Source organism: Erigeron canadensis, chromosome 8 (assembly GCF_010389155.1).
Source record: "Erigeron canadensis isolate Cc75 chromosome 8, C_canadensis_v1, whole genome shotgun sequence".
In the NCBI taxonomy this organism is placed as follows: Eukaryota; Viridiplantae; Streptophyta; class Magnoliopsida; order Asterales; family Asteraceae; genus Erigeron; species Erigeron canadensis.
This window is the reverse complement of record NC_057768.1, coordinates 9,741,753-9,760,575: the sequence shown is the minus strand read 5'-3', so window position 1 is coordinate 9,760,575 and position 18,823 is coordinate 9,741,753. Positions and strand designations below refer to the sequence as shown.

General features: G+C 34.2%; 3 protein-coding genes and 1 long non-coding RNA gene across 4 annotated transcripts; all 4 read left to right on the top strand.

The window, feature by feature from the left end:
* The first annotated feature begins 311 nt into the window (after window positions 1-311).
* On the top strand, window positions 312-1,184 carry LOC122610237. The gene has a single exon (XM_043783232.1). It carries the CDS (start codon window positions 312-314, stop codon window positions 1,182-1,184), a length of 873 nt encoding a protein of 290 aa, XP_043639167.1.
* A 915-nt stretch (window positions 1,185-2,099) lies between these two features.
* LOC122610236 (serine/threonine-protein phosphatase 7 long form homolog) lies at window positions 2,100-3,413 on the top strand. Its single transcript, XM_043783230.1, has 3 exons — window positions 2,100-2,487; window positions 2,596-3,065; window positions 3,162-3,413. The coding sequence occupies exons 1-3, from the start codon at window positions 2,100-2,102 to the stop codon at window positions 3,411-3,413; spliced, it is 1,110 nt and encodes a 369-aa protein (XP_043639165.1).
* A 3,358-nt stretch (window positions 3,414-6,771) lies between these two features.
* Window positions 6,772-9,056, top strand: LOC122580491. The gene is made up of 2 exons (XR_006320801.1): window positions 6,772-6,947; window positions 8,785-9,056. It is a non-coding gene; the product is annotated as an uncharacterized LOC122580491 (long non-coding RNA).
* An 8,824-nt stretch (window positions 9,057-17,880) lies between these two features.
* Window positions 17,881-18,723, top strand: LOC122610235. Its single transcript, XM_043783229.1, has one exon. It carries the CDS (start codon window positions 17,881-17,883, stop codon window positions 18,721-18,723), a length of 843 nt encoding a protein of 280 aa, XP_043639164.1.
* The last annotated feature ends 100 nt before the right edge of the window (window positions 18,724-18,823 follow it).

The window sequence follows — 18,823 nt, the reverse complement described above, 5'->3', positions numbered from 1 at the left end:
AAGATGAAATAATTAAATTTGATTTAATGGTTCTAAATCAAAGATTGAATCCATCCAAGGGTTCTTGTTTGTCTATTAATGAATTTAGCACCTTGTTATATATATATTGATAGATTCCAGATTATATTTTTGTAGGTAACATTTAAAACGTTTTTGCAAAGATTCGGCAAAGCATTTGCCAACTTGGTTGGTTCACTTTCTATTTACTTATACTGGCATCACATTCATCACTTTCTTATATCTTTACTATAAGTAGCTTCCATCACACGAGCTTTTCGCTTAAGATTTCCATAATTTTTATTTTTTTTTAAATGGTGGTTTCTGTAAGGTTTAACAGCAAATTCCAGAAAAAGTCAATCAGTTTGCCCTGCAGATCGCACCCCAGCACGCTTCGAATAGAAGAGGAGCTGACCAAGATCAAATCATCAACTTTAACAAAGGCATCTGCTGACAATATATCCGACGGTCTGTGTCAGCTGGCTAATTTGTACGACCACGTTGACGATCTTCTTGCTTCCGTGGCAACTCAGAATCTAATTTCTGCACACGGAAAAGAAATGTGGCTGGAAGAGGTTTTGGAAGGATCTATAAAACTGCTGGATGTTTGTAGCATTTTAAGAGATGTGATATTGCAGATTAAAGAGAATTTACGCGATCTCCAGTGTGCACTACGGAGGAGAAAGGGGCAAACCAGTATCGGAACCAGCATAAAAGAATTCAGCTCGTTTAGGAAAAACATGCTTAAGGATGCTAAGGAACTGATTATGAGTCTTAAACAGTCTGAAAAATCGACTGGTCTAATGACAGATCCTTGTAACCACCATCTAACGGCAGTGATCAGAGTTTTCGTGGAAATTACTGATCTGGCAGTTGTTGTCTTTGAATCACTTTTCAAACTGGTATCACCCGTTTCAAAGGTAAATGGATGGTCTATTGCAGTGTCAAAGCTGATTCACAAACGGGCTGTCGCTTGTCAACAAACCATGAATGAATTCGAAAATATAGATGCTGCGTTGCATTATATATTGTGCAACGGCCAAGAAACATCAGAAGATACACGAACGGCACATTCAAGAGTGGAGGATCTTTATGCAAAAATAACGAGAATAGAGAGTGGTCTGGGTTGTCTGTTTAGACGATTTCTGAAGACAAGAATTGATATCCTTAACATCATCTCCCTATAATTCTTTCAAGCTAGATACAAATGTATTACCATTATACAAAACACATGATGGTAATACGTTGATGAATCTGTTGTTGTAAATGCATGATATTAGAGCTATGTTTACAAGAAATCATTGTAATATTTTCTGACATAAATATCGTAAGATGATGATGTGAATTCACCTTTGATAATGCAATTCACATTTGCTCTTGATAACGAATATATATGTAAATTCCATTGTTAGGACTTCTTCCCAAATAACTTTTGAAAACTTGCATTGAAAAAATAGATAGAATCAGCTTTCTAATAATTTTTGTAGAAATACATGATGTAATCTACTAACTTGCTACTTATAATATCATCTATTGATTTTACAAATATCATGATCACATTTTTAAAAGGATTATCTAAAGGACATTTTTAATTGAACAGAACATATTTAATCCCATTTAAATACGGTGATACCTGTGTTTTTTCTATTATTCACTTCTTTGTCACTTTATCATTTTAGAAACTGAATTTTTTTTGAAATGGCATCTATAGAGAGTAGTTTTTTAAATAAGTTTTGGCTCAAAAAATTTATAGAACAAGATAATCCTGTAGTGCCACTACCGGACTCAAAATACCACTTCGAAACCGGTAGTGGCAATACCGGTGTCAAGTTCGAATATCGAGACCGGTATTGCCAATACCGGTCTCGTAGGTTGTACAACTAGCTTTTCAGATGAATAGTGCGAGCAGCAGTTGAAGTGACCATCGATGTGACAACTCAGTGCGAAACCGGTTTTCCCACTAACGGTCTCATACTTCATGACAAAAATGCATGCAACTCATATTTCCTGATAGATAGTCACGCAAACATACACAAACATACATTATTTTCATAAGTAAACATATATTTCAATCATTAAAAACTGTCAATTTTCAATACGAAATGGCATCTTTTAAGGTTACATGTGTACCAAGAAATCTAGAATTGTTGTGGTTACAAGCTAAAGATACCCATCATGCATACAACATTTTCCATGACCGCGATGTAAGTGAGCCAAGATGTAGAAAAGGTGATGGAGGACTGACTTTCTTATTGACGAAGAAGAAGAGTACGTTGTGTGAGAAAGTGATGAGGCATATCAAAAATGTTGGGTTTGAGGGTGTATTGGTGTCAGTGGTTCACAAAGTTGATCATCCTCTCATTACCGCGTTGGTGGAAAGATGGCGTCCAGAGACCAACACGTTTCATTTTCCTATTGGTGAAGTAACTGTTACCTTGCATGATGTGCAGGTGATATGGGGTTTACCCATAGATGGACCAGCTGTGACGGGTGAGTGGGCTACGCAACCATAAAATCTTGATTACTGGAATAATTTGTGTATGGAATATCTCAGTTTTTTTCATATTGATGATACGGATGACGATAACTTGAGCAAAGGTAAAATCAAAATGATGACCTTAGCAGAGCACATAGACCACACGTTTGATGCAAATAACGATCTGTTGTGCCTGCAAAGAGCTATTCTAGCTCTTATTGGTTCGAAGCTGTTTCATGATTCAAACACCTATGATATAAGTTTGAATTATTTACAGTACTTAGAAGACCTGAGCTGTGAAGGTCGAAAGAGTTGGGGTTCTACAACTCTTGCTTGTTTGTACAGGAATCTTTCTAAGGGTACGATGCCACAAAGAAAGGGCATTGATGGGGGGTTGTTGTTGTTGCAGTATTGGGCGTGGGAAAGAATGTCACGGATTGCCCCACGCGTCACCCCTTTTAAAGAGAAGACATCATATAATTATGGCGAGTGCTTAGCGAATAAGTGGCATGGAAAGTTCTCCCATGTTCAGACACCCGCTCATGTTCTAACTATCTACCAGTCATTTTTTAACGCGTTAACGAACGATCAGGTAAAGATTATTAACTTTTTGGTCCCTACAATTTCTATGTTTTATATGTTTTTAAGTTATATTAACTTTACAATTTGTCTATATTTTACAATACAGTTTTTGTGGACCCCGTATACCACCTTCATCCACTTACTACCTCGAGATTGTACGCATGGTCAACAACTATGGGCATACATCGGCCCCTTGATACATTGGGAGGAGGTGGAATCACATCTAGCACAGAGAATTGCTAGACAGTTTGGAATGATACAAACCATTCCAAATGAAGTTGGTTTGATGGAACCACAAGAGTGGAATTCCCTTCGTGACTCTTTAAGGGGAGAAGACCTTTGGTCGACTGGGGTGTAAAAAACAGTGAGTATGTCGACCAATGGAACAACCGACATCAACGGCTCCACCTAGGAGATGAGGGGTCCACCACTGAGGGGGGCTATATGCGGTGGTATCATGACCGTACCGTGTTGCTCATCGGTAAACCAAGTCAGGCCCAACGTGAAGGCCGATACCCTGTTTTGGGGGCTAATCAACAATTGTCTGTAAGTATTCTTTTTAAATATAAAAGTTGTAACACCCGTCATTTTAAAAACCTAGATTTCAGAAACTTTGCCAAACGACGTTTAAAAAGTAACGGAAAATGATCAACTGCCCCACCCATAACCGGATGGTACTTTAATAAATGTTGTTCCCAAAGTGCATCATCAAAACAATATAAATGAAATCCAAGTTATGGCACCAACATAAATGTCATCATTATTACATGTTCATAAATTATAAATGAGAGTAGCCAAAACATAAGGCTAAAAGGTGAAGTCTAAGCATTCAATGTTTAATGCTATTCTTCTTTGTTATTTCTACCCATCTCACCGAGCTAATCCTTTTCTAGCTCAAGCTTGATTATCCTGAAGGCACATCGTTTTCAAAAGAACAAGTGTTAGCTAATAAATTAGTTAAGTAAGATAACACATATTTGAAAACATTTGTCATTTCATAAAAATATTAACAAAATCATTTCATATATGTTAATATCACATAATCATCATAACATATGTCATATCACAACAGAGATATCACTACACAACATAAACATAACACATTAGGATTCATCATACTCCTAATTGTGCCTAACTTTACTTTCTTTTCTTTCTTTCTTTACTTTGTATCTTTGCCTAGACATAGGCTAAGTGACATAAGCCACTTATCTTAGGGATGTGGGGTTGTGTGTAGGCGGCCATAAGACCTTACATGGAGTCCTCACACCCGACATGATGGGTAAACCATAAGGTGGTCCATCGGCGTTGTTAAGGAATTGACAAAGTCATTTCCTATGACTCAAATAATATTTTGAAATCATTAATGGGTTCATGGATTCATTACACACATTATACAGATCATTTGACACCCGATTTGACATAAATCGTCTCATAAACATAATTGAATCCAAACCGAAACCCTATGACCAGAACCGATTGACTTAATAAGATCAAAAAAATATTAAATAAAAAGGAAAACATCATATATACGTGTAGATGGTTATGGGGATGAAAGATCTATACCAAAACTCTATCAAATCACCTTTAATTGGAAGAATCACACAAGAATTGCTCAAGGAAGGGAGGGGGTGGTTAGGGCTTGAGAAGAATGAAGGAAAAACTGATTTTGATTGTAATTAGGGATTTGTTACCCCTTAATCCCGTTTTTTAGTTTCCCCCTATGTCAAACTAGTCCCTTGACTTCCTTATGGCTCATATTAGGCTAAAATCACCTATTGGGAATACTTACAACACATTGAACACTTTAAGCACCTCTAAAGGCATTTAAATTATATCTTAAACTCATTATCACCTCAATCATTAAGGCCTTAAAACCTTACACATATAGCACACTAATCACACATAAACCAATTAAGGCACATAAACTTGACGAAACCTTAAGTTAACTAACGGAATAGTCAACAAGTCAAACACGAAAAGTTTGGGATGTTACAAAAGTTGCTACTAATATTTTTAAAATTGTTACTAGTATTTTAAGGTGCACAGCAAGAGGGATTGTTGCAGGTTGACGAGCGAGCTCGTCATTTACAATATACCAATCCAGATCACAGCCAGATGTCTGGGGATTTTAGCACAATACCGAGGGAGGTATTTTCATACAGTCATCACGATGAACATATGAATTATGGTTCACAAAATTTCATGTTTCCTGAGTTGCAGAATTTTCAAATGCCTCCCCCCTCCCAAAATTTCCAGGGTACTTCATGGGCTGCTGGTCCTTCTGGTTTTGGTAGCAAACCTGTGTTTAGACCGTCACCAAACTCGGGTTTTCAGAATTACCAACTGAGTAATTCATGGGTTGGTGCCTCAAGTTCTGGCACCCAACATATCTCTCAGAACCCAGGTTATTCTACCCCGAATGTATCATACAATCTGTTCAATGTCCCCCTAATGATTTTGCACCTAATTACTCATTTTCTGGTCCACTGGCACGAAACTTCTTTCCTTTTCCAATGCAAGCTTTCAGCATTCCAAGTTCTTCTCAATACCCAGTTACAAATTTGGGAAATGACGAAGTACAAGAAGAAGAGGAAGAAGAAGAACAACAACAAGTGCGTCCGCGAAGTAGTTGCAGAGCTCGCCGTGCCCGACCAGGATGTGGAACGGGTGGTGCTAGATAAATTCTATTATGTATTATTTTTTATATTTTTATTAATAAATATCTGTTTGTCAATAACATAAATATTATGCTTTATTTATAAATATTTTATTAAAAAAAACATCATAAACCTGACATAATAACGATTATTAAACTTACATCATAATAATACATATTAAAAATACTACATAAAATTTCTAACGAAAACCGTCTTTAGCTAGCAATTTATAATATGTCGCATAGTTGATATTTTTGTCAATCAACTTTAGCATTTTCTCAAGTTCAGAAGTTATTTCATCGATGCTTGGTAATGTAGACTCAAGATATTTGTTATTCATTTCTTCACGTATAATGATTCTGCTGCCAATTTTCCTTATTTCTTTTATTTTCTTCTTATGTTCGAGCTTCCTTTGTTCCATAAGAAGCTTACAATCATTAATTTTGTGGTAAAGTTCATACTCGTCGTCTATATCCTCTTTACATTGTGCTTTCAATGCATGAAATGTTACCATACAAGTTGATGATGGGTCAAATGACGACGAAGAAGCCATTATTTGTTTTAAAAAACTTATAACTGAACTCCTTTGCTACAAATTTTTGTTTGAAATTATTATAGATACACACATATATAACACACATATACGATATTCCGGTAATGCCAATATCGGTCTCGTTATACGCTTAGCTCCATTGTAGTAGTCAAGATCCAGTCAAATCGTCAATGTATACACTGCGAGACCAGTATTGGCACTACCGGTTCTCGATATTCTGACACCGGTTTTTCCACTACCGGTTTCGAAGTGGTATTTTGAGTCCGTTAGTGGCACTACCGGATTACCTTGTTCCATAAATTTTTTTGAGCCAAAACTTATTTGATCAACTACCCTCCAAAAATGTCCATTTCAAAAAAAAATTCTAGAAACTCCATCGTTAACAAAATAAAAGGCAAGGGATTGTATAAGGAAAGGAAAATCTCATTTCATTTTCTTAATTATAAAATATGTTTGTTTAGCATTTTCTTAAAAATTGTGTTTGTTTAGCTAAAACGAATATCAAAGTAGAATCAGATCCTCATAACTGTTTCTTTCATTCGTCAACTCCCTGCTTTTCCAAAAGACATTAACCCTTTACATTTCTCTGATTCTTACAAATCTCAACCACTGGAAGGTTAATTGGCTATAAACTCTCACCATCTTAAATTTCATGTGGTTTTCAATAAGTAACAAATCAAAGGTATGATTACTCTCTTCTCCATTTTCTTTTTCTGTACATCAAGCTAGATCAATATATGTTACTTGTATTTTATACATTTGAAGGGTTATAATTTATTTGCACATCATTCATGCTTGGTACTCATATGCATTACAAATGCTCGACAAAATGCCTGAATACCAAATAGTTATCAACTCTTCATGTGGCATATTAATACACATTACAGATTCTTAGTCTTGCTCTGAAATTGGTTTATTCTTGTCTTTGTTTTCATTCTCTTGTAGTCTTGTTCATTTTCTCTTGTTTGGTATTATATAAAATCCAAACAAACCATATAAGTCCAAATCATTTCTATAAAGACAAATTTTATAATGTATTAGAATTTGTATGACTACTGGGTACAATATGAATTTTTAGATTTACTCGTATCATGACTGTATACGACCCTGGTATGAAGCAGTAGCGGATCCAAGATTTTAGTTCTGCTCGGCCAAAAATAGATACTTCTTGCAGCAAAACATCGATGTTCTTTTGTTGCAAAAAAAAAACAAATAGTTGTAAAAGCGCAACTAAACATCAAAAAAATAGCACAGAAGCAACATTAAACAACCGAAAAATCACTTGATCATGCAGATATTGGAGAAGATAGAATTCACTGTGATACGACGTTCAGGAGCGAAGCTCTGGTTTTTACCAATGCCCTAAACATGCATTCCAGACCACTCTCGATTTTTTGCATCTTAGCTTGCAATTCCTCAAATTTATATTGTGCAGTTTGTATAATTTCTGATGTCTCCTCTACGTCGTTGTTGAGGATGTTAATCAATGCAACATCTGCAGCTTCTAACTCGTTCAAAATTCCTTCGGGTTGATCATAGTCTTTACAGGACACATTTCCTTTATGTTTCAGCTTCACCACCGCCAAAGACCATCCGTTCGTCTTGTAAAAAGGCACTGATATACTACTCAGAAGACACTGAAAGATAGAAACTGTCATTTCAGTCACTTCTATTAGTACTCTGATGACAGATGTGAGATAGTGACTATCATGATCTGCCACCAGACCCAAAACTTTTTCAAACTGTTTCAAACTTGAAATCAGTTCCTTCACATCTTTCTTGACCTTTTTCCTGCAGATAATGTAGTTTCTTTTACTGGTACCAATTCTGTTACGGTCTCTTCTCCTTCGTAATGCACACTGCAGATCACGAACACGCTCCTGCATTTGTAACACAACGTCCCTTATGCCACTGCAAATATCCAACAATTTCATCGACCCATCAAGCACTTCTTCAACCCACATCGCATTTGGGTCTAACAAAACTAAGTTTTGGGTTCCTGGCAAAACAAGAAGACTGCCCACAAAATGATACAACTCCACCAGCTTAGATAACTGATGGTAGACGTCATTGGCAGATGACTTGGTTGAGTATGCTGATTTGATCTTGTTCAACTCTTCTTCGATACCAAATGTACTTGGATGTGATCTGCAAGGCAAACTGACTGATGTCTTCTGGAATTTGTTGAACTTCAAAGAAACAGGCATTTTCAAAAGACTACTCATTGTGATGTGTCAAACCGATTTTTGGTATTGATACTCGGATATACCTGATTTTGGATACACAGTGTTGCCTTTCTATATATAACCCTCTTAAAAAACTGGCTTCAAATGTATACACATGCACACAATGGCAAAAGCATTCAATGGCCTAATGCCTCAACTTAGACACCTTTACACACTCCTGACCACTCAATTGTTTTTGTTAGCATCTTTTGCACCAAGATGGATACTTTATAGACCAGAAAATTTTTGCATGTTAGAATAGTATGGGCCTCATGTTTTTTTTTTGTGATTTAGGCCAACTGAATGACGGGACCAAATGCGCTATGCCAGTTTTGACCTCGGTCATAGCTGATCGACTTCCCTACTTTCTGCCACATAATATAAAAACGTAACAGCTGTTACCATTACGTTGCGGACACTTGGCATGTGAAGCTTGTTTTAAGTTTTGGGGAATAATTAATGTCCTGAAAAGGGTGAACAAAGTTTTGATATGTGAATTGTCACGTTGTCAGTTTGCTCTACATGTAGAACTTGACGTCTTGACGAAAATGAATTCTGTTTCTATATTTGGGAAGACTGTCAAACCAATTTCCAAATGGTTACGAATTTTGAGGTGCAGATTACTCTTGACTGGGTAGATATAGTAGTACTATTGTGTGTTAAATTTGACTTGAAATGCGAATCTTTTAAGATAAAACTTCGATTTATTCATCAATAAAATCAATGGTGTATTCTACTAGATACAATGACGGTGAAATATAAACGGTCTTATCTTATCCAAAAGAAAGAGAAACTGTGCTCATTTTGCTGGGAATAAGAATCGAATCTTTATCTTTGTTTCCAAAGACAAAAAGTTTCCAACTACTGCATTATTTTTTAATTTCACTCTCATCAATTTATATAAACTTTCAATACAATTAGATTTAATTCAATTTAAATAAAGTTGCACCATATTTTGTGCAAAATATACAAAATCTAGAGGGTGTTTGGTTGTGGATATTTGAGGGCATGGAATGGTAATTTTAATACTTAAAAAAATTTGGTGAACAATAATATAATGGTCCATTATTCTAAAGCTCGTGATAAAGCGTTACCCGGAAAATTGAAAGAATAGATATGCTGCTCATCCACTGTCGCGTTTAATGTTTTTGTTGGACATGGTTCTTATGCCAAAACACCAAGTAAGGTTTTAATTTTTGAATAAAAATAAGGTTATAATGCATATAAGTAAAATACTTTATCGACTTTTAGCAAATTCAAATCTTAGATTAGAAACTTTGAGACTTAATCTGATAATCAGTCAACTCTTTGTTTGGAGTTTGGTACGTTTTTGAAGAAATAAGCTACAATGATCCCAAAACGGTTTTGTTGGATGACAAAATAAAACCCTCTAACATCAGCATTACAACGTTGAGGATTGCGAAAGATCGATTACCAACAAGAGAAATCTCGATATAAGGCACTTCAAATCATTCATTCATTGTCCTAATATATGTTAAAACTCGAGAATACTACCCCAAGTTATCAAGGAATGTCAAAGGAGTAACCTTCTTTAATGTGTTTTTTTTTTTCAAGGAACATACTTTGGCTCAGTGTTAATTTTATAGGAAATCAAGTTATTTATGGAAAAATTTATGTCTTCAATTAGCATTTTGCGACTTTTTTTTATTTTAATGTGTGGGTTTTTGAATTGAAATTACTCAATTAGGAAAGATAAATAAATGGGATTTCGAGGTTGATAGTTAGCCCAAGAAACACAAATTTTAAACCATAAATAGTAGTGAGTTACTTCCCTGGCATACCAAAAGAATTGGCCCAATAAGTTTATCGTAACAAGCCCATCAAAAATTTTCATTGCTATTCTACAACAACTTATATTTCAGATATATTATAACTTTTAATCTCGACGACTCTTTTTTAAAACAGAAATTATATTTAGCGACATCAACCTTAATCTACAAACCATTGATATTCCCAGAACTATAATTTGTTTTACACAACCATTAATAGTTTAAAATCTACAAATAAAAGGAGTCGCAATGTGAAGAGTCATAACAAAAGACTAGACACGATGATCAACATTCGTTACGTGATTTGGAAGTTTATTGTCAAAGCCATTGATGGAAAAGCTCATGAGTCCAGAATAGGACACATCAAAATAATCAAGGAAAGGAAGGTCAAGATTTCAAATTAGGATCGTTATTAGGAGTGACGAATTGAGAAAAATGAAAAGAATAATAAAAAGCAAAGAAAGAGAAGAGCGGCTAACGTTGAAAGTAAACATATGTGCACAACTTTATAGAGTTGTATTCATTGAAAAACATGAATTTTGGTGAAAACCAGGAAACAGATCTAGACCATTAGATCAGATCTAATCAAAGGCCAGGATCTTTTAACAAAAAAAAACACGGAGGGGCAAAAACGTAAATTTACAGGCACTATATAAACCGAAAAAAACACATTGCTCCTCCTTCACTCCCGTTCACCTCCGTCGACCAAAACCCTAACCTCCACAAACCACCGTCTGTCGTCATCTTTATTACACTAATATTGTTCATCTTCACCGGTAATCAACGTCAAAGACTCACGCCACCGTCATCTTCATCTTCCTTCGTTCTATTTGTCAGATTTCGTATTGTTAATCGTCGATGGAATTCAACGTCAATTAATCTCGCCGCCGTGAATTAAAACAGTAACTGATTTCGTATTGTTAATCAATGGAGGAAGAAGATGTGATAACCGATGAAGAAATCAAACAAATAATAAAAGGTATGTTAATCTGAAATTACAACAACAGTTCATCTGAAACACCAGGTGTTTACGGTTACGGTCACATAATTGTTGATTAATCTGAATCAGTATGTGTTTCCATTGCTTAATGACAGTTAGATTTTATGGAATCAAGTTCTTATTGTTAGGTTTGAATCAAACTGTTGATAATCAACATGCTTAGAATGTGAAACACAAGATGTTTGTATAACTTAATGTATTCGATGAAAGTAGGATTGTATGGAATCACATTATTATTGCTTAAAAATCGTATTTAATTGCTTAATCCATAGACTAGAACTTGTATTACTGTCTTGACTAATCAAGCCATTTGTTATGTCAAGGCTTGGTCTCTGCATCCACCTACGAAGTTTCTTCATTGTCCTGATTGGCACAACATAGTATTTCTGCCCTGGAACGAGAATCTCCTCAGGACTAAGGAGTCCCATGGCCGTTGAAATATATCTGATCGTCCCAATACAAAATTCGGATATTTGTCCATGATCCAAGCTGCAGGAAACGCCATGTAGTAGCGGTCAACCACACCGCCTGCATGGATGATCTGCAGCCCTCTTAATACTTGTAACGGCTTATGGTAAATATCTAGGATACGTGCAAGGATTCACTATTATACCGTGATTCCCCGATATAGTATAACAACTGAATGTCAAAAAGAAAACAAATGTAATATAGAATGTTAATAGAATGTCATTTTTTATATGGATAATATATTTTAAAATTGATTAGTTCTTGGAAATTAGAATAAATCAATAGAGTCAAACTCTCATTCTTTTTAAATACTAGCCCAAAATGTAAACATAAACTTGAAAGCCGAAAAATTTGAGTTCCTGAATGACCGTCCGGCCCATTAACCTAACATCTAATCAAATAATCATAGAGGTATCGTTCTACTTCGTGGACTACGTAAACTTCTTTTGACAAACTTATCTTATGGATGCGTTTATTGAAATCAAAGTCGCAAGTGCTTTTGTGCATATTCTAGACAATGTCATTGTTTAATTAATGTCAACTTAGATGGAACTTTTAGTCGCGTCTAATTTGAAAGCTGAGAGTTCAGATTGGACATATGGGTAATAATAGGGTGACCAAATTTATCATAATTCATAATTGAATAATCTTTTGATCACTTTGGTATATATAGCCAATTTTAGCACTTTTGTCCATTGAAATGCTCACATATATTTGTCTTTTCTTTTTACTTGTTCAAGCGAAAATATTGGTACCATAATGAATTTGGTGTAATGGTATATTGGTATAGGGGCAATGATCAAATGGATTGGTAGATTATAGGTCACTAATACAAACTTGAGTCACGCCAGGATTTACTGCAGTGAGCAGTAATTTTTTGTTGAATCTGGAGATTGTGGGCATGAGCTACGCATTGCTATTTGATGGTTTTGTCGTTAAAAAAAAAAAGAGCATAAATATAGGTATGTGATCCAACATTTGGATATGATCAATCAATTATATGGTATCTTGTTTGTTTTCTTGTTCCCGATGTTCCATGAATGCATGTCTTTATGTCTAGAGTAACTCTTCAATTTGTTTCCCATAAGTTAGGCGCGTTTAGTTGGAGAAAATGTTTTTAAGTTTTCCATTTTTAGTTTTCAGAAAATAAAAAAGTTTTTCATTTCTAAAAAACCCTTGAAAATTTTAAAAACGCGTTCAAAATAAAAGATAGAGTTTTCATTTTTCCATTTTAGAAAACTAGAAAACATATTCAAATTCTCTTGTTTTCTAATTTTAGGTTTATAAAAGGTTTAGAAAATAGAAAAGTGAAAACAAAATTGAAAAAAACAGTTTTCTAATTTTAGTGCAAAAGTTGAAAAAAAGAATTTTCATTTTCTAAGAAAACTTTTCTAAAAAATTACAATTTGAACGCGTTTCCCGTTTTCCATATTTTCTTGAAAAATGGAAATGGATAACAATGGAGTTTTCTTGAACTAAACGCACCCTTAGAGTTTTAACCAAAGCTATAATTTGCACACAATCAGTTTCAACAATAATATTTTGGTTAATTAGTTTTTTTAGCATAAAGTACATGACCCTTTCACGTTCATCGTCAGTGACCCTAGCCCAATTGGTTAGGGTGAGATAAGACACTTTGTCTTTTGGTGAAATGTCTCATGTTTACGAGTAATATTTGGGGTAATTTAAAAGATGTAAGGTAACATCTAGCTGTTCTAAAAAACAAAAAAAAAAAAAAAAAAGGTAAAAAAAAAAACTTATCGTTCAAACTTGATTAAAGCAGTAATTTTCCAATTGTTTAGTTAAAACTTAAAACTTTTGGTTGTCTGTGCAGAAAACTAATTAAACATTCGTTGATCAAGTAACAAGAAGCTAGAGTAATATATGAGATCAAAATGTAAACTTACCAAAATACCTATAGTTTAAACAATCAAACATATGTACGCTGCTATAAGCTCTACTGGCTTGTGATTGTATTTCAGAACACAACAATTCATTTTGGTGGTTTCTAGAGAATAGAATTCAACAATTCCCAATGATAACCAGAGTACGTCTACTTGTATCAATCATGCTGATGAGGGAGCATGTGCACTCTCAGAATTTGCTGGCATCTCCTACTGGTTATAACAAATTAACAATGTTTAGATTTAATTATTGCCATTGGTTACGGATCAAGTAGCTAGTAATATTCCTTTTTTTATTTATATATCATGTGGTGTCTGCACACTAATTCATAAACAGGTAAATAGAAAAGGTTTTTTTTGTTCGGGTTATTCAAGGATGGCAAGCTAATTTTATTCAGGTTAATTGGCTTATATTTTCCCGTGCCCAAACGTTGCCAGCCGGTAATAGCCGAAGGCAAAAAAGGGGAAATAGAGAAGAGGAGATTCAGAATAGTCGTTTCACTCTATGGAAAGTACACATAGATTCTTCTTTCATTTAAATTCCTTTCGGGTCGGAAACATGGGCTGCGGGTGGGGTTGTGCCCCTTCTCCCTCTTCTTCTGCTTAACAACCGGAATAAGGAACCTTAGAATTCACCCCGATGAAAAGATTGGATTTGAAAGGCTAGCGAATCGGAATTGTATGGAATGTCCTACTCTTGCCCAGCTTTCCGATAAACCAATCCCCTATTCACTACAAATAATGTTGCATTTGTCCACACTTTTAGTGAATTTGAAAAAATTAAAAATTTTGTCATGCTTACTAAAAGTGTGTAGAAATTTTATCTACATTAAAAAGTGTGTAGAACTAAAAGTTCACACTTTTTAGGATGAACTTTCATAATTAGTTTGTGATACCCCATTTGTCTACACTCACTTTCTAGTTAGCGTGGACAAATTGGGTGTTACAAAATAATTATGAAAGTTCACACTAAAAAGTGTGAAATTTTAGTTCTACACACTTTTTAGTGTCGATAAATATATTTATACACACTTTTAACTCTACATATTTCTATACACATTAAAGTCTGACAAAAATTTTAATTTGTTCATACTAACCAAAAGTTTGGTCAAATGTAACATTATTTGTAGTGATTTCAGCACCCGGTTACAGTCATTTTGTTGGCGACCCTTAAATATATGTCTAAAATAAGATATATATTGTTTTTAAACGGAACTATTATATTTTTAATCCTAAATTACATGTATGCTTGAAAATCAAAACTTTTGAAAAAGATTTGAACTTAAAACCTGTCATGAATAAGTACAACTCTTGTGATGATCATTTAAATTATTATCTATCGACGTGACCCCTCATTAATGCCACACAAATCTCATTTTTCTTAATTAATTTAAGTAAGATAATAAGAATTCTAATCACACTAGCTCGTATATAGCCTGTCTTTCAAGGCTGTGTTTTTCTTTAAGAGCCTCTTGATTAAGTCATCAATAAATTAGTAACCTATCTACACATGATTCATTCATATGTCATCCCATAATCAATGATGAGTTAGTGTATAGTTTGAAATTTCTCCGATGACTTTTAGGTTTCAGGTTTGAATCTCCATTTCAAACAACTTTGAGATATATAATAGTTGTCCCTCTATGAGTATTTGGTCTAAGTTTACCTATGTTCAGGTTAGAGTTTTTCCTTATTAATCGTCATGCTTTCACACGGATTAGTCGGGGTTTTCCCCCATCAGGCATTTGAAAGCATTTCTGCTTCAAGTTAAGACTATGTATGTTAGACCTCTCGCTGTCGAATTACGACACAAAGCTTCAAGCGAAATCCACCTTTAAAAAAAACATTATGGCATCCTATATTGAAAATTTCAACTTGGTTTTTAGTAACATTACCTCATAAAAGAGAAAATAAACATGTATCTTTGCCATTTTGACAAATCTAGGTGGCTTGGTTAATTTACTTTGGTAGATTGTGTCATTTATGATTTAAGAGGAACCCTTATTAACAAGACTTATGTATTAAGAGTAATAGAAAAGCAATATTTAACTAAGAGTTGACATTAAAATTAAGACTTGTTTAACAGGCAAGGATTAAAGAAAGTGAAAAAAAGTACACTGGATATGTAAGGGTATTTAATGAGTGCACATGTATGCATGGCTTCTCTGTACGTACAGGCCACTAAATGATTTCTTGAATGATTTTCTAATGAAATTAAACCCATGATGTGATTTCTAAACCTATAATGCACGAGTGTCATACCAAAGGATCGAATCTCTACACAAGATCGACGTGAAATGCTAGAAGTTACAAAAGATTAGAACCTATTTTATGGAGAGACTAGCTACAGCTAATTAGTTCTGTCCAAGATCTGGATTTGCCATCACTATGATTCTGTAATGATTATTAGGCATCAATTAGTTTACGAGTAATTAGTTTTGGTAAATTATCCATAAGTTAAGTTATATGACTCCTAAATCTTGTTCAAACGATTTGGATTGTGGTTATAAGAGAGACTTAAAACCAATAAGATGTATCATATGTAATTAAAAAAATAATATAATGATCAAATGTTATAGAGGTGTTTAGTTGTGGAAAACACCCAAAAAGTTGTATATATCACATCTTTAATAACACAAACATCTTTTTATCACCGGACCATCTATTGCCAGAGAACTTACATTCATCCATTACAAAATTACAAGTCATGCAAGAATCCAGTCCAACTAGACGGAGACTACTATACGCATGGATTTTACCCATTAACTAAGGGTTCAATCCTCAATCTATATATTGTGTTTTCTAATTTCAAGCACCTACTCGACGAGGATGTAGCAGGGGCCGACGGGACGGAGCAAGGAAATTTTTTGCGAGGGGGCAAAATTAAAAGTTATTTGTCATATTTATAACAGTCGTATCCGAAAATGAAAAAAAAAACAAAACAAGAAAAGAGCCCTAGCTTGAAAATAGAAAATGGATCTTCAAAAGAATTTGTTATCTACACCAGGTCTAACACGCATATTTAAAAATATTAGTTTTTCTTAATAAATAATGACCACACATATTAAACAAGATCTTATTAAATGAAAACGTATTCAATCATATAATACAAGAAACCCAAAAAATATACTTCTTTAGATATACTGTAATCAGCTTGTATATATATATATATATATATTTTACATTATGATAATTATAATTAATTGTTTGTGATAAATATATATAATAAATTAAAAGAAAATACATTTTCTATAAACAATTCTACTATAATATACTACATATTTACATACCCAAACAACGAAAGTTTTTTCTCTAAACTATACTTCATTCTTTCTATTAAAAATCAAAACAACTCGGGTTTTTTTAATCTTTTACTGAAAAAATCTATCTTAAAATTAATGTTTGATGACCAATGACATCCAAATAATAAGTTTATGACAAGTTGACACGAAGGTAACATTTATATTTATTTCCTACTTATTTTTTCTTACTTTTACAAGAAAATTACAAATATACTATTTAAATTTTGAAAAATTACATTGTATTAAAATTTGAGTGGGGGCAACTGACTCTGCTGCCCCGGAGCCGTCCCTGCTGACTATCTTGGCCGGTTTGAGTGACCACTCAAATTAATTATAATTTACCTTATGAGAATAATAAAATGAAAACATGATTTATAATAAAAATTGTATTTGGTTAATGTCCGATGCAATAGTCAATACGTGAGAAATAATTAAGGCATCTAGCTATCTACAACAAAACCTACACTGGAGGAATCGAATTCCTTAATTAATCTTCTAATTATAGGGCATTTTTCAACATTCACTATTTTATTGATTGCCATGTTTGGGTCACTACTATGAATAATACAGCGAATATCTTTTATACTCAATCCATTTGTAAATCCTTCCAAATTATTAATCTCATATTATAAGCTATTCATTTTTTTTTTAAAATTTGTAAAGCAAACACGAGACATACCTAGAGAGAATAGCATCTATTCCATACATCAGTAACAAATAAAAACAAGACAAGTTATTGATGCGCGGTGAATTAGTCAACTATCTCTACGTATTAGCACATGTAAGCCTCACATGGTAATATTCATATATCTTGATACATTCATTCTATCTCTATTCTGTGTATATATATATAGCCATCAAACCCGCGGCTAATTAACACACCACAAAACATACAAGTGTCAAGAAAAAGTTAACATAACAAAGTAATGGCTACCACCTTTTCTTCATCCGAAAATGTTCATCATTTTCGCTCAATGAGCTTGCCAACCTTGGCTCATCCAAGCACTATTCAGGCTGAAGAAGAGATATGTGAGTTTCGAAAATGGGAGGCGTCGATGTCTTCTGTTCCTACTGCTGATACATTGTGTGGTGCACTAGTGAGGCTACAAGGATTATATGAATGTGTAGATGGTCTTCTCAGTTTGCCTCTAACCCAACAAGCTCTTACGCATAGCCAATATACAAATTTGGTGAATGCATTGTTGGACAAATCCATTAGTCTTATGGATATTTGCGAGTCTACAAGGGATTTGGTGTCTCAAGCGAAAGAAAACGCTAGAGATGTTCAATCCGCGGTCAGAAGAAAAAAAGGAGATGTAAGCATAGCCACCTCTTTCATGAAGAACCTCAAGAAAGATACCAAAAAAGCGATTTCTTCCTTGAAACAAATTGATGAGAAGATTGGAGGAATGCCTCCAATCGATCTAGATCATCATGTTTTATCGGTTATTAAAGTAGTAAGGGATGTTGGTGTTGTGAGGTCTTCGGTTTATAGATCACTCTTGTTGTTTTTGTCTGGATCTGTTGCAAAATCCAAACAGACAACAAGGTGGTCCATAGTTTCCAAAATGATTAACAAAGGCGCGCCCGAGGAGAAAAATCAGGTTCAAGTTTTCAATGGTGATCTAGAGTCCCTTTTTGAAGAAATGGAGAATGGTTTGGATAGCATGTTTAGGAGTTTGATTAAAACAAGAGCCTCTCTTTTAAACATTCTTCCTCCTAAACATTCTCTAAATTTACTCAGCAGTGTTACCATGGATCAACCTTAATTAGTAATTAAGGCCTTTTCAAATCCCTTATAATTGATCTACAACTTGTGGGTCACATATATCAGAAATCTTTATGGGTGGTTCAAGCAACAATATATAA